At 40.9% G+C, this 15,893-nt stretch overlaps 1 protein-coding gene and 1 pseudogene across 1 annotated transcript; one reads left to right on the top strand and one right to left on the bottom strand.

Moving 5' to 3' along the window:
* Window positions 1–1,231: 1,231 nt before the first annotated feature.
* LOC127030836 (olfactory receptor 14A16-like) lies at window positions 1,232–2,246 on the top strand. Its single transcript, XM_050917559.1, has 2 exons — window positions 1,232–1,840; window positions 2,208–2,246. The coding sequence occupies exons 1-2, from the start codon at window positions 1,232–1,234 to the stop codon at window positions 2,244–2,246; spliced, it is 648 nt and encodes a 215-aa protein (XP_050773516.1).
* A 7,074-nt stretch (window positions 2,247–9,320) lies between these two features.
* LOC127030835 (olfactory receptor 10A7-like) lies at window positions 9,321–10,148 on the bottom strand (annotated as a pseudogene).
* Window positions 10,149–15,893: the final 5,745 nt, after the last annotated feature.

The following is a 15,893-nucleotide window of genomic DNA, read 5'->3' as shown; positions in this document are numbered from 1 at the left end:
CCTTAGGCAGCTTTAAAAAATCTCAGCCTAAGTGTCCAGGTGCTGAGCAGGGAACAGAACGAGAGATTATTCAATTCACGTTTGACTGCTTTCTTCAGGGCACATGCAAGTCTATTTCTGCCTTGCTGACAGAACAATTCCAGGTTTCATTTACAGTAAATCTTAAAGCACACATTTATTAGGAGATCCAATTCAACAGAAATTGCATCTACAAGAGTCAATTCTCATGCCAATTCTCTTTCACGGGTATCATTGATGGCACAATCACAGGACAGTATTCCTTTCCAGATCTCAGTGAACGGAGAATTACAAAGAAATGTGGTTCCACGTGTACTGTATATAAAAATTATGATTCTTTTTTTCCCCATGTCCTCTGTATTGAATTATAAGCATGCCTGGAGGAGTTAGAGATTTCCTGGTAAATATCAGTAAATATTAATTTTACCATAAACACACAAACCAGCAAAACATATTTCCATTGATAACAATCAAAAGATAGAGCTAGGTAAAATAAGAAAAATGCTACTTGAGAACTTAGTAGAATTTTAATTAAAAGCTAGTTAATTTGTATATTTTGACATGATGTTAACAATTTGAATTTTAATGGTTACAAACCTTCAATTTTTTGAATCTCAATATAATTAAATAAGCATTGTCTGTCCCCTCATTGTATGATACCCTTCCGATAATTTCCCACAACTGTGAAAATTTAAATAGATAAAGTGCAAGGAAAAAATGCTTAAAACTCATACATTTTTGCAACTGTGAAAATATAAATAAGTAATACTAATGTTTAAAAATTAACATTGATATTGCCTGGTGAAGTTTAAATATTGAAAACAGACAGATAAATTCTCTGCTGATGTAAGCTGACACAGTTTTATAGAAGGTAAAAATTTACAGTAGCAGAGAATTTGACCCAATGGGTTTCTCTAGATGTAAATGATCCTGAGGCATTTTGAAGAGCAAATAAGTTTGGGAAAATTGCAAGCCACTCTAGGACATATCATGAACATTAAATACACAAAAAGTATATGAATAAAAGTTTCATTGAGAATAATTTGTCGCTAGTATTTTCTTCTTGGATCTGTCTGACATTAGAGAAGGAAACCCTCCACATTAGTTCTAGGAACTTTTTCTACAGAAAAATAAGTGCACATATTGTCCTCTTTTCTTCTTTTCTACCCTGACTCTGGTTTTTACTGTTGAATTTCTCTCCACACAGCAGAAAATGGTCAACCAAAGCACTGTGACCGAGTTCCTTCTCCAGGGATTCTCTGACGTTCAGGAGTTGCAGATTTTACACTTCTTGGTGTTTCTAGTGATTTATCTGGCAGCCCTGGTGGGCAATCTTCTCATCATCACAGCCATAGCCATTGACCACCACCTTCACACCCTCATGTACTTCTTCCTGTGCAACTTGTCCTTCCTAGATGTCTGCTACATCTCCGTCACTGTCCCCAGGTCCATGGTGAACTCCTTAAACAACACCAGGCTGATCTCTTTCTTTGGCTGTGCTGCCCAACTGTATTTTGGCATCACCTTTGCTTTTGCAGAGGTGACCCTTCTCACTGCAATGGCATATGACCGCTACGTTGCAATCTGCCATCCTTTGTGTTACAGGGTCATCATCACCAGAGGGGCATGTGCACAGATAGCAGTTGGTTCCTGGATCAGCAGCTGTATCTATTCAATGTGCCACACTGCTAATATCTTCCTATTATCTTTCTGTGGGTCCAATGTTGTTGATCAGTTCTTCTGCGATATCCCACAGCTACTGAAACTCTCTTGTGCTGATACAAGTGCTAACGAAATTGTGGTTATTGTATTAAGTGCTTTGGTGAGTTTATTTTTCTTCATTTCAATATTTGTGTCCTACATTCACATCTTTTCTGCTGTGCTAAGAATCCACTCTGTATGGGGCAGGTATAAAGCCTTCTCCACTTGTCTGCCACACCTACTTGTGTTTTCATTGTTTATCAGCACTGGCACATATATGCACCTAAGGCCGGGATCAGCATCTTCCCCGTATCAGGGCATGTTGGCTGCTGTGTTGTATACTGTGGTTTTCCCAATAATAAATCCATCATTTACAGCCTGAGAAACCAGGAGATAAAAGAAGCTCTGGGCAAAATTTTAAGCAAGACGTTCTTCACCAAGAACCTTTTTACCTCTTAATATAGGTTAATATTTTCTCCCCATTCCAGGGGTTCATATTCCTAAATGAACAGGAGGACTCCAGTTAACTGCAGAGATGTTCATTAATGCACTACAGGGTAGCACTAAGGTACTGTGATGATGTGTGCATTATGAAAACTCATGTAAACAGAACACAGTTCTGGGAGGCTTCACTACAGGCCAAGTCAATTATGTGTTTCTAAGTGGTCTTTAAGCATTGTGTATGGGACAGATATGGTAAGTCGCTGCAACATCCTTGAAAAAACCTAAATGGATTAAGTTTAAAAGTCTTTGGAGTCCATTGTGCTAATTCAAAGTTTGTATATTATTTTGGGCTGTGTTTGTACATACCCTCATCAGGGAGGAGATGGGATGTGAACCGTGGGAAAGGTTTTGAACTTCAAAGGACTCTAGTGAACAATGGGCCAGACAATAATGGACTTTAGAGGCAAACTGTGTCAAGTGGTTTGCCTGAAGAATTTCTAGGAAGAGGTGAATGTAAATTTCTATCTCTGGTTATGCGCTAACTCAGCCTTTTTAAGTTATGCTCTGAGAAGTGGACAATTCTCTGGCCCTGCTGTGGAGTCTTAAAAAACTGCACCAATTGAAAGGGGCTAATGCCAAGATGCTGAGGTGGAGTTTGACCCTCCAGGATTATGATATAAAAGTGACCCATGTTAACGAGAGTGCCAAAATGTTATAGCCCAGGCTTTGTCTTGGGGGGCAGAGGTTGAACTTTGCCAGGTCACTGGATAAAGTGACCTGCTCAGTTTGGTCTTGAAAGTGGGAGAGATGTGAAGAAATAGGAATATTCTTAATGTTTTTTTTTTCTGAATACTGTATGTGTGCCTCGGTTTCCCATATGTATTACTCAAGTATCTAGGTGGTGGGATAAGGGTGTGTGATCATTGTAGGGACCCCTAGAGGGTAGGTGTGACTACTGACTGGCTGCCTGGGGACAGAGTATGGCCGACACTCTGCAGCCTGGCAGCTGATGGCCAGGCCCCATCATATACAAGAATCAGCCGGAGGCACTGGAGAGCAAAGTCAGAGGCGCAGGCCAGGTAAACCCATTTGCCCAGGAAAGAGACAAATGATGGAGGGGCAACAGGTGGAACTGAGCCCAGGCAGCTGGAAACTGACCAGTCTCCTGGCTTGGGACTCGGGGGGGAGGGCCAAGGCTCTGGAGCTCTGGGTCCCCCCAAGATGGACTTTACTGAAAGTTCATGATTTCTGTGCTAACAATCTCTGTTCTACGCTTTGTTCCCTTCAATTAATAAAACCTTCTGTTTTACAATGTTGGCTGAGAGTCACTTCTGACTGAGAAGTTGGTGTGATGGGTCCTTTGGGGGCATATAAGGCTTCTCCAGGTGTGACATGCAGGTAGACTTGCTGCAGGGAGTTCACAGAGTGAACAGGGGGCGGAACACTCCAAGGTCTGACCCAGGAAGCACTGAAGCAGAGCAGGCTTCTTGCCCTGGTGAAAGAATGCCCTGAGAGGAGACATGCTGCACCAGAGTCCTAGCTGAACTTCATTCTGAGCTTTTTCAGAGCACCGAGACTGTGATTCCATTGTATTATCTGCTGATCACTTATTATGTGATGCTAAGATTAAAGGCACAAGCTATCTAAAGGAAAGAATGAACTATTCATGGTTGTTCTTGTTCTGAATCTGAGATAATTATGAACTTGTAATCAAAGGGAAAAAACAGCTGTGGCTTTTGAAGGTTTGTCACCTACTAGAGCCTGAGATTGGAGTTAAGGTGATCTCTAGTAAGCTTTTTAGCATGTGTTTAAATTCTTTCATTGTTTTCTATATGTGTTCCCTGTAATGCTTTCACCTTAAGAATAAATGTGCTTGCTTAGAAGGACCAGTGTGGTAACTTATCACTGCAGGCTATTACATTATTCATTGCCTTAGAAGAGAAAGCAAAGTGCAGACATTGGCCTGTTGAAGCTTTCTGGGAATATGACAGTGGACAAATTTATTCCCTAGATGACCCTTTTGCTATGACCCTAGAGAATTTCACATTTCAACTATTCAGAAAATAAACATTCTGCTAGCAAGTCACCATGCATCAGGTGTCCTGTTTAATTTTTCTCCCTAGTGTTTATGGGGATGCAATTTCATGCACCCTTCTTACCTCAAAGTCTTTGAGTGTAAACATGAAATCTGATCCGCCCACTCCAAGCTCCTATCCAGTTTTTAGGGTGTGTATGTGTTGTGTCCCAGAGTCCCTCAAAGGGATGGCTACCCCATCAATGGGTTGAACTTTTCCCCACCCTGGAAATATTACATGAAGCAATTATTTGGATCAAAGGCAGAAATTATGCAGAGATGCCTCCTTGTGAAGTAACTCTCAACCATGCATTACTTCTATGGGCCATGTTCTCAAATCTCCATAATTCCATTTTATAACGCTGGCTTTACTGACTTCAATGGAACTATACTGGGGATCTGGGCAACTGGCTGTTGATTTCAGAGGATTTACGTTGCTTTACCCAAGCTGGAGATCTGGCCTATTGACCTCAATGGAGCTCTGCTGATGTACAACAGCAAGGGAAGTGGCCCATAGACTCCACTGGGGCCACCTTGATTGACATCAGCTGGGCTTCCTGCCCCATTGATTAAATGTCAGAGTGGCAAGTAGTGAGAATGGAAGTTCATTGAATTAAGCATTGAGATTAGAGTTGTTTGCAATAATTGTGGAAACAATTATAACATGCAGTAGATAGATAGATACAGGGCCTATTATCTATGTCTCATCCTTTGCCTCCAATGTAGAGACACTGATTTACACCATCTGGAGATATGAAGCATTATCTTGAGTGAAGTTATGCCAATTTACAACAACCAAGATTCTGGCCCATACTCTTATCACATTTCATTATCTGAGCGCTTAAGGAGTTACAAACACTAGTGCTGAAATTGTGTCATGATCATTGGTTGCTGAGGTGTTATGCTATTTCTACCACTGCTGACTTTGGCCCAGAGTTCAGAAGTCCTAGTAGAATTATCTCAAATGCTCTGAAAAAAAATGAACCAGATTCATAAATGTGCTATTCCACTTTTAGCTGATATAAACCTATTTTAATCCATGGAGCCCATAGAGCTGGAATAATGCAGGAGTGATGAATCAGAGTCAAGTCTCTGAGTTAAACTCAATGGAATTTAAATGACCTCCAGCAGTGGACCTCAACAAAGAAGGTCCTGTTCATCACTGAGCTGAATTGCTTCCATTGGCCGCTACCTACAGCATTCGGCAGTGATGCTGCTGTTCTTTGTCTCACTCTGGACACTCTCAGTGGCCATGATGCTGTATTGTGAGGAAGCCTCTCCACACACTGTTCACAGATTCATACATTTTAATTTGTAATTTTTTGTTTTCGGGCATTTGCAAACCCACCCAGAGGAGGAGGTGCTGGGGCCCCTTTTAATCCAGTAGCCTAATACTTAGAATATACCTCTAAAATGTGGGTGTTGCACTGCCTGGAGTGGATTGTGACTGTAGGTGCCCAGCTCAGGGCGGACTGTCAAAAACAGGGCAGACACCCCAAACTGTTGGTGTCTTCTGTCATTAGCTTTCACCAACCCAGAAACAAATATGAACTCTTGGATGATTATAACAGTTTTAACATGGAGTTACAGACATTCCCCTTAGACTCTCCAGTCTATCTTGCCACCCAAGCAAGCTAGACTTCATGATAAATGATCAATTACACCAAAAATCACAAAATTTTCAGGTCGCTTACAGTCCTAAGAGGCCAGTCGCTTACTCCCTATCAGTTGATACCCTAGATCTTACACCAAAAAAACACCTGCAGCCAATCCCGTAATAAACTATCTAAAGGTTTATTAACTAGGTAAAAGAAATAAGAGAGTTGTTTACAGGTTAAAGCAAGCAAACAGATACACACAAATGAGTGACCATCTATGATTCCTAAAGATGACAGAGATGTAGTCATCTGTCCATTCAAAATGTCTTTCCGGGCAGATCCAGGCATAACCCCTGGGGATAGCTGCCTTAGTTTAATACCTCTGGTCCTCAAACAGCAAAGAGATGACAAATTATTGTGACCCTGCTTTATCTTTGACTTTTGGCCTTCCAGTCCAGGAGAGCTGCTCCCTGGCATGTAGCATTTCCAAGGTGTGGTAGAGCCATTCACTGGTCCTTGGTATTGCAATGTTCCTTAATGGGCCATTGAATCTTGATAGGCCTCCTGAATGGGCAGGGGGAGATGATTCATGTGCCTGGGTTCACAGATTCAGAGCAAACCTTTACATAGTTAAAAAGCAAAATGTATGTATTTCTTAAGAGCATGGGATACAGACATTGCAAGTGAGATTAATGCATGCCGTAATTTATACACATTTCATAGAGGCTAAACACTAAGTTCATTCTTATACAACTAATAACTATTTTGGACAAAACTGATATACAGGTGAGCTGGTTTGGGTTCCAGCTCTGAGTTTGTCAGTTCTTAGCTTAGCCTATGGCCTTGGCCAGAAGTGGCACTTGGTTTGCCAGCCTCATGGCGACAGACCCTTGTCTAATCTGTTCTGAAGCAATGCCTTGCTACCTACATTTCCTAGGGTAGTGTCCTAATCCATGGACTACAGTATTCGAAGGTGGCTTTCAATATTCCGTGTTGAAGCTGTTCCACTTTGCAAACTAATTGTATTTTCACTGGCATGGAGACTAGAACCAAAGGCTCCATCTTTCTAGCTGATTGTCCAAACAGTCAGTGCAACCAGTCATTCTTACCCTGATCTGATGAATATGTCATCAGTTCTACAAGGTGGAACAACTCTAGAGAGATTCAGAGAGTTCTCTGTCTGAATACCTCTATCCTTTCAAGTTTACGCTCTGTGTGGGAGACCTAGGTTTGAGTCTGCACTCTGCCTGATTCTAGCGGCATGGTTTGAACATCAGCGTCCCACATCCCAGCTGAATGCTCTAACTACTGGTCTATAGGGTATTTTCAGGTGGAGCTCTATCCTGCTGAGGTTGTTCCACTTTGCAATAAATATTTAAATAACTATTGGGCCAGAGAGAAAGAAGGAATGACTCAAGGTGCTGATGACACACACATGGGATCTCACACATTTGACCACATAGCTACATACACACACATACATAAATGACTTACCTAAATACCAAGGAGACAGAGACCAGACAGATAGATAGAGAATCAGTGAGGGCTGACAAAAATAGACTAACAAATATTGTAAATTAACATTCAAGGCTGATGAGATTTAGGCACCTATGTCACTTTTGCACATGGGACTTAGGCTCCTAAATTAAATAGACACTCTTGAACATTTTACTCTCATTGGTTAGAAATGAGCACTTTGTAATTTCTGCAGTGAGCTACACCTAATCTGAATTATTGACCAAGAAAAAAGGAGAGAGAGCGAGGGAGAGAGAAACAGTATGATCTCTCTCTCTCTCTTTTTTTCCATTATTTGCATATGCTTGTTTGTACACATATTTCCCTGTACAACTCCTCAGATCAATGACTGAATTTATCCAGAAGCTTTGGTCCCATTTACACCAGTGAAATTTTGGTGTCAGTTTTTGATATGTATACAATTATAAACAAATACATAAATCATTACAATAAGTGAACAACAATAAGAAAAATATCCTAGATGGACAGACAGCCAGAACTTAAAGGCAGTACCACATCTCTTTCTACTGACTGCATCCACCACCACTTCATTTTCTTCTTCTGCATGTTTTTTTTCTCCTCCAATTTTAGAGTGAATAAGTTTGATTAGAGTTTCAAAAAAATTGATCACTGTAGTAAGTGAAGGCCCTGATAAAGGCCCAGTATGAGGCCTGAGGCCTGAACTAAAGTAATGGTCAAGACTTTGCTATCATAAAGCAAAGTGAAGCTGTGAACCAGAGGCAGGCCCTGCTCACAGAAGCTGGCAAGGAAAGGGTTGGTGCTGCAAGAAGATACGTACCTAAAAGGTACTGAACACTAGAGACCAGAACATTCACATACTTGCACATTCCACACAGATAACAAGGAACAGACTGACCCATCCCAATGACAGGGGCAAAAGGGTAATATGATGTATAGAGTTGTTTTGATCGAGCCAACATGTACAAGGTGAGAGGCGGCACCTTACTATGTAGAGGGGTTGTACCTTGCTGCGTAGAGGGACTGCACCTCAATACATCAGGAGTGATGTGTAACTTGTTTGTACCTGTGTATAAAAATGTATCCCTGGGGCGATGTCTTTGTCCGGCCGAGGGGGCAGTGGAAAGTCCCGCCACTAACTGAGCCGAGTCCATTGACCGGGGACACTTTTTTTAGTATGCCCTGTAGAGTAACAATCTCAGAGGAACTGCAATTGTGTCCATACGGCAATAAACCTGGCCAACGTGCCTTCGTACCTTACTAGACTCTGTGGTCATTGGGGGTTCTCTTCGGGTCTGCTGTGTCAGCTATTTGCGCAAAGCTGGGACAGCACAAAGAGGGAACACCAGCACGCAGCTGAGTGATACCAACAAGGAGAGAGCAGAGCAGAGCACCACACCAGTAGCATCTGACAACAACACACTTCTGACAATAATCACAATGGGTCAGAATTTATTTTCCCTTGAAAAATTTCATTTTTTTTTGTCAAAAATCCCCCCCCAAAAAAGTTTTGTTTTTCAGCAAATGAGAAACAAAACAAAAAATATCCAAAACCAACTAAAGAAAGGAATATTTGGGGAGGATTTGGATTCCTGGTTAAAAAGTGGAAAATTTCTAAGGAAAGCAGACTCTTTAAGTGAAAATTTCCTTTCTGTGAAAAAAACATTTTTGAGATAATTTTGTTGATCAGTGCTAAAAGAAACCCCAGACAAACTGAGCCAAAAAGCAGGAGTAGAATGATTCTGAGTTCTTTGAGGGAACTCCTCGGAGTCCTATTCTGAGCCCAAACCAGCAGAAAGCATCCCAGAAGAAGGAGTGATGGACAATAGAACAATTCTATAGCTAACTTGTGCAACACAGTCTTAATGAAGAGGAACCAGTTTTCAAGAATCTTTTTGAATTGCAAAGGCAGTGCTGATCCAGATTGTGATCCCAATTCTGGAGTCACATTCAGATCTGCAAGTTTCAATCCAGAGTCATTCATCTCAAAATCATGGCTGTCCCCAGGAAGATAATATCCTGCCAAAGGTTCTCCTTAGCGCTCCTTTCACTTCATTGTTCCTCAGGCTGTAGACAACTGGGTTTAACAATGGTGTGAGGATGGTGTAACAGAGGGACAAGAATTTGCTGGTAGTGGGTGAACTACTGGATTTGGGCTGGAAGTAGGTGAGACCAGCCGTGCTGAAGAGCAAGACCACCACAGAGAGATGTGAGGAGGAAGTAGAGAAGGTTTTACGCCGCCCCTCAGCAGATGGCATCTTCAGGATTGTGGCCAAAATGCAAATGTAGGACCAAAGTATCAGTGCAAATGGGATCACAACAAATAGTACAGTTGAGGTAAGGGCTTCAATTTCAATCATATAGGTGTTTCCACAGACCAGCTCAAGTACAGGTGGAGCATCGCAGAGGAAATGGTCAATCTCATTAGATGGGCAGAAGGGAAGATTAAATACCCATGTGACATGCATTAGTGTCACAGGGCTGCTGCTTAGCCATGCAATGCCCACAAGCTGTATGCAAACACCTTTGTTAATAATGGCAGTATACACCAGAGGGCGGCATATGGCCACATATCTGTCATATGCCATCAGGGTCAGCAGGCAGCACTCTGTGCCACCTAGGGAGATGAGGAAATACATCTGTGCAGCACAACTGGAAAATGAGATGGTTTTCTCCCTGGTGAGGAGGTTGACCAACATTTCAGGGATAGTAACTGAGGTGTAGCAGATCTCCAGGAAGGACAAGTTCCAGAAAAAAAATACATGGGGGTGTGAAGGGCTGGGTCAGCAAATGAGAGCATTCATCAGCAGGATGATCATGTACGTAATTAGGACCAACACAAAGAGTAAAACTGGAAGGTTAGAGAGACTAGAAAATCCTAGGAGTATGAACTCAATTGCAGTGGATTGGTTTCTTCCTTTCATGTCATCAGGATGTTTCACCTCCTAAGGAAGTGAAAAGGCACTCAGACACCATGGTGGTGGGAAACCTTATAAAATAGATAGATATGAAGCACCATGGCCTTGGATAGGTTATTGGCTGCAGGAATTAGACCTGAGACATCTGGAACTTAACACATGAACCTCTACTGTCTATGCTAAAAAAGCTATCTCTGTTAGCCAACGCTCATCAACCTCTATGCAGCCCAGTCACCAGCAAGGGGGACACAGCTCCACACTCAGTGTGCGTGAGTTACAGATAGATGAGCTAATACCGGGATAGATGGATATTTAGATTATTGAAGGAAGGAAAAGTACTTTCTTCAGTCTGAATATAGGTGACCTCATTCATTTCAAGTATATAGGCCTAATTCTTCTGTCATTTACACCTCATGTCAATAAAGAATAATCCTATTAAAGTCAATGGTGTTAATTCTGATCTCTTCAGGAGTAACTTCTGTGACAGACTAGATCACAGAAACCCCCCTGGGAGCTGCCAACTGATGTGCCAAGACTACTGCCCCTGCCTTCCCTGCTAGCTCAGGACTTCAGCACCCTGTCTTGCTGAGCCAGACACTCCTGTCTGTTCCAGCAAAGACCCAGGGTCTGAATTACTTGCCCCAAAGCTGCAGGTTTACCTGAAAACAGCTCACAGAAGTGTGCTCACCATTAGCACTCAGCTGCCCAATGGGAACTAAACCCAAATATATACTTTTCACCCTGTATAAAGCTTATACAAGGTAAACTCATAAATTGTTCACCCTCTATAACACTGATAGAGAGATATTCATATTTTTTTGCTCACCCAGGTATTAATACATACTCTGAGTTAATTAATAAGTAAAAAGTAATTTTATTAAATACAGAAAGTAGGATTTAAGTGGTTCCAAGTAGTAACAGACAGAACAAAGTAAGTCACTAAGCAAAATAAAATAAAACCTGCAAATCTATGTCTAATCAAACTGAATACAGATAATCTCACCCTCAGAGATGCTTCAGTAAGTTTTTTCCTCAGACCAGACCTCTTCCAGGCCTGGGCACAACTCTTTTCCCTGGTACAGTTCTTGTTCCAGCTCAGGTGGTAGCTAGGGAATTCTTCATGACGGCTCGCCTCCTTTGTTCTGTTCCATCCCTTTTTGTATAAGGTGGGAATCCTTTGTCTCTCCCTTGGTTTCCACACACACACCCCCACTGGAAAAGCACCAGGTTAAAGATGGATTCCAGTTCATATGACCTGATCACGTCACTGTAAGACCTCAAGCCTTCATTCCTCCCAGCCTGACTCACAGGAAGATTTGCTTGCAAACAGAGCCCCAGTCAATTGTCCTGGTTGATGGGAGCCATTAAGATTCCAAACCACCATTAATGGCCCACACTTTGCATAATTACAATAGGCACTCACAGTTATATTTCATATTTTTAGTCCCAGATACAAGAGTGATACATTTATACAAATACGATGATCATACTCAGTAGATTATAAACTTTGTAATGATACCTTACAAGAGACCTTTTGCATGAAGCATATTCCAGTTATATTATATTCACTTACCACCATATTTTTATAAACCCATATAGACTGCACAATGTCACAAGTTCATCCAAATTTCCAGAGTGGGCCTTGTATAAATTCAATTGAGGAGGCAGCAAACTCAGACCTTGGGCATAAGGTGACCAAAAAAATAAAAAAGGTTTAAAAGGAAAAATCAGTGCAATTTGCACCAAGTGGTCATGGTAGTTTTTGTGGAAAAATGACAGTAACTCACATATAAGAGAAAGTGTTGGAGAAAAACAGCAGAAAGGAAGGAGTAAAAATCTCCTTCTGCCTGCTTGGCAGGTATATCACTCTCAAATCTGCCTTCAGTTACACCCGTGTATATCCAGAATCACTATTGATCCAAGTTCAGAGGAGTGATTCTACATTGTAAGGAGTGTAAATTAGAGCTTGGTGAAATTTTTTCGGACAAATAGTTTATTCACTGTAAATCGCAGACTGAAGCTCATGCAGAGTTTTCCAAATAGTTTTCATGGAACCAAAACAGTGGAAACATTTTGGCAATGTCAAATAGAATTTTTTAATTTCATTTTGATCTAGAACTTTGTGTTTCATTTTCCAGGGCAAAGCAAAGTAAAGAATTCATGAAATACCAAGGGGAGGTGATGGTGGTTACTTCTTTATAATCTTTGCCCCAGTGGTTAGGGGACTTATGTGCAATGTGCAAGACCCACTTTGATTCCCCAGTATGCCTGAAGTGCAGAAGGGATTTGAAATTGGGATACTGGAGGAGAGCCCTAACCATTGGGCTATGGGGGAGCTCTGTCTCAAACTCTTCACCTGTATCTGTTCTGTTTTGTATAATCTATTTCAGCAAAGGGAGTGTGATCCTTGGTCTCCTCTCACTCAAGTGAGCACGTTAACCACCAGGCTACAGCATCATTTTCATTCTCTGGCTCAACTGGCCCTGCAGGGTGCTAAGTAGTTTGTGCATACGGCAGTGTGCTCCCATCCTCTTTTAAGAGTGGGAGAAGCACAAGATACCATCTCAGGACAGGGAAGGGTCAGAGACACAAGACATGAGGCTCTCAGAAAAGGCAGCTAGCGCTGTAACTGTGAAACTCACACACATTATTTAGTGTATGCAGTGTTGTGGTAGCTATGTTGGTCCCAGGATATTAGAGAGAAAAGGTAGGTGAAGTTCAACAGAAGATGATTCACCTGTTGTCTCTCAAACATTAATTAGTTAATTCAACCACCCTATAGCACGGGGGAAGGGGGAACATGTTTCCCTCTGTTTCCCACTCCATTTTAAATCAAGACTGGATGTTTTTATAAAATCTCTGTTCTATGAATTATTTCGGGAAAGTTCTCTGGCCTGTGTTCTGCAGGAAGACAGATCAGATGATCACAATGGTTCCTTCTGGCCTTGGTATCTATGAATCTATGAACTGAGACGTGAAGAGATTTACCCAGGTGTGTAAAGTTATTGCAATGTCTCACTATCTTTTATTTTTAAAGGGACAACACATGGCTTTCTGTCACCTAAACTCCTTTGACAATCCCAGCTTGGATGCATATGTAATGTGTTGAAAAGTAACACTGAAAATAGTCTAATGCCATTTGATCTACTAACAAGATATCTCCAAATGGAATGTTGTGTTCTGATTCTGCTAGCCCCATCTCAAAAGACTATACAATAGAAATAGAGGGAGTTCAGATCTGGACAATAACAAGGATTACAAGAATGGAACAATTTAAAATAATATACATTGAAAAACATAATCCCAACTAAACATATAAAATGATGAGGTCTAAATTTGCTGTTACCACTCAAGAAAGAGATCTTGGAGTCATTGTGGATTGTTCTCTGAAAACATCCATTCAATGTGCAGCGGCAGTTAAAAAAGTGAACAGAATGTTGGGAATCATTAAGAAAGGGACAGATAATAAGACAGAAAAACACAGAAAATGCTAATGGGAAGGGGGTAGGTTTAGAAGATAAAATGAAAAGAGAACAAGTTAAAAATCACTTAGAAAAGATAGATGCCTGCAAGTCACCAGGGCCTGATGAAATGCATCCTAGAATACTCAAGGAGCTAATAGAGGAGGTATCTGAGCCTCTAGCTATTATCTGTGGAACTCTTTGCCACAGAATGTTCTGAAGCCCGAAACTATAACAGGGTTCAAAGAAGAACTTGATAAAGGATGCAAAACCATGCTCTGAAGTGTCCCTAGCCTCTGTTTGCTGGAAGCTGGGAACGGGCGACGGGGGATGGATCACTTTGTGATTACCTGTTCTGTTCATTCCCTCCGAAGCACCTAGATGGACCATTCGTCTGATGAAGTATGGCCATTCTTATGTTTTTATGTAACAATGCAAAGATGAGAAGTTTGCGAGAAACAAAAGAGCTGCTTGGGGAAATATTTTCCCTCACGGACAATTTTGATGAAAATGAAAGTGTTTTCTCATGTAGTCAATATTTTTGACGTTTTTTGAGTTTTCACTGAAAAAAACACAATCTCCAATTTTTGTTTTGATTTTCTTTGTTTTTGGTTGTCAAACATAATTTTAAAAAATAACACTTTGGTGATTATCTCTTTTTCAATGAAAATATGTTTATTTTATTTTATTTTACTTTTAGGAAATGGATTATTTTAGTGAAAATTTCCACTAAAAATATAGAATTAAAAGTTTACCTGTTTTGAAAGAGACACTTCATCTGTACTGTCTTGAACAGTGATCATATATATTCCATTCGATTGCTCTCACACACACACATATGTAGTTCACAGCTTCCATCCATCCATCCTGCATCCAGCTATGTCTAAGACAGACATCACATATGTACCTGTGCACTGTAATAGCAATCATAACTAAATAAATAGTCACTAATTAGAGTGATCTATTGTCATCATTCATACCTGAAAGAAGCTCTTTCTTTGATGTAGGCTCTCATGTTATTGTTAATTTCAAATCAAAAAGACCTGGGGGATTTTTATTCTTTCTCACTCTCCTCCCACCTTGCACTCCTTCCTGTTTCAAGGATCTCACAAGTATTGTGGCACATGCTACCAAAGGGATCTATTAACATGTTTATGTAGCTGTGAACAAAAGCAGTTTTATCTATTACATTGTGATCCCTGAAGAGAGATTCTGTCTATTAGCCTCAGATGGAAAATGAGATATCTTTTGACCAAGGGTTTTGTTTTTGTTTTTGTTTCTTTCAAAGCAGGGGTTGGCAACTTTCAGAAGTGGTGTGCCGAGTCTTCATTTATTCACTCTAATTTAAGGTTTCATGTGCCAGTAATACATTTTAATGTTTTTAGAAGGTCTTTTTCTATAACTCTATAATACATAACTAAACTATTGTTGTATGTAAATTAAATAAGGTTTTTACAATGTTTAAGAAGCTTCATTTAAAATGCAGAGCCCCTGAACCGGTGGCTAGGGCCTGACCAGTGTGAGTTCCACTGAAAATCAACTTGCATGCCGCCTTTGGCACACGTGCCATAGATTGCCTACCCCATTTCAAAGTTTCAAGTGGAGCCACCAGGAGATTGGATTATTTTCATAGTTCATGGGCCAAATTTTCTAAAACAGTGGTTTTCAACCTGTGGTCCACAGACTATGTCTAAGGGGTCCACAAATGTGACTATGAAAATAAAGTTTCAGATCCCAAAAAAAGGAATTCCATTTTTCAGATAAATCAAAAACATGTGACTACTTCTTCTACAGGACAAAACCCGGAGCGTTGTCATTACCATAGATGCGAACAGTTTAGCACCCTTTCTCATGCATCTGAACATGTGCAACATTTATAGTTGAATTCTGTTCAGTCAGTTTTCGGTTTCAGACTTCTATGGCAGGGGTCTGGATACCACAGCTTGAAATTCCAAAAGAGTCTGCCCCTGCATTCAAAATTTTTCAGGGGTCCACAAATGAAAAAAAGGTTGAAAGCCACTGCTCTAAAAACTTCTCAACTCAGCCTCTAGTTTTGTGCAATATGTGACATGATCTTACAAATATACAGTGTCTGCCCGTCCCCTTCTCTTCCCTTATCTTCTGCTGCCTCCAAGTGTCCATTAAATGGTATAACTGCTCCTTCCCCCACCCCCACCCTCTGCTG

Source organism: Gopherus flavomarginatus, chromosome 11, assembly GCF_025201925.1.
Source record: "Gopherus flavomarginatus isolate rGopFla2 chromosome 11, rGopFla2.mat.asm, whole genome shotgun sequence".
Taxonomy (NCBI): domain Eukaryota; kingdom Metazoa; phylum Chordata; order Testudines; family Testudinidae; genus Gopherus; species Gopherus flavomarginatus.
This window is presented reverse-complemented; position numbering and strand designations above follow the sequence as displayed.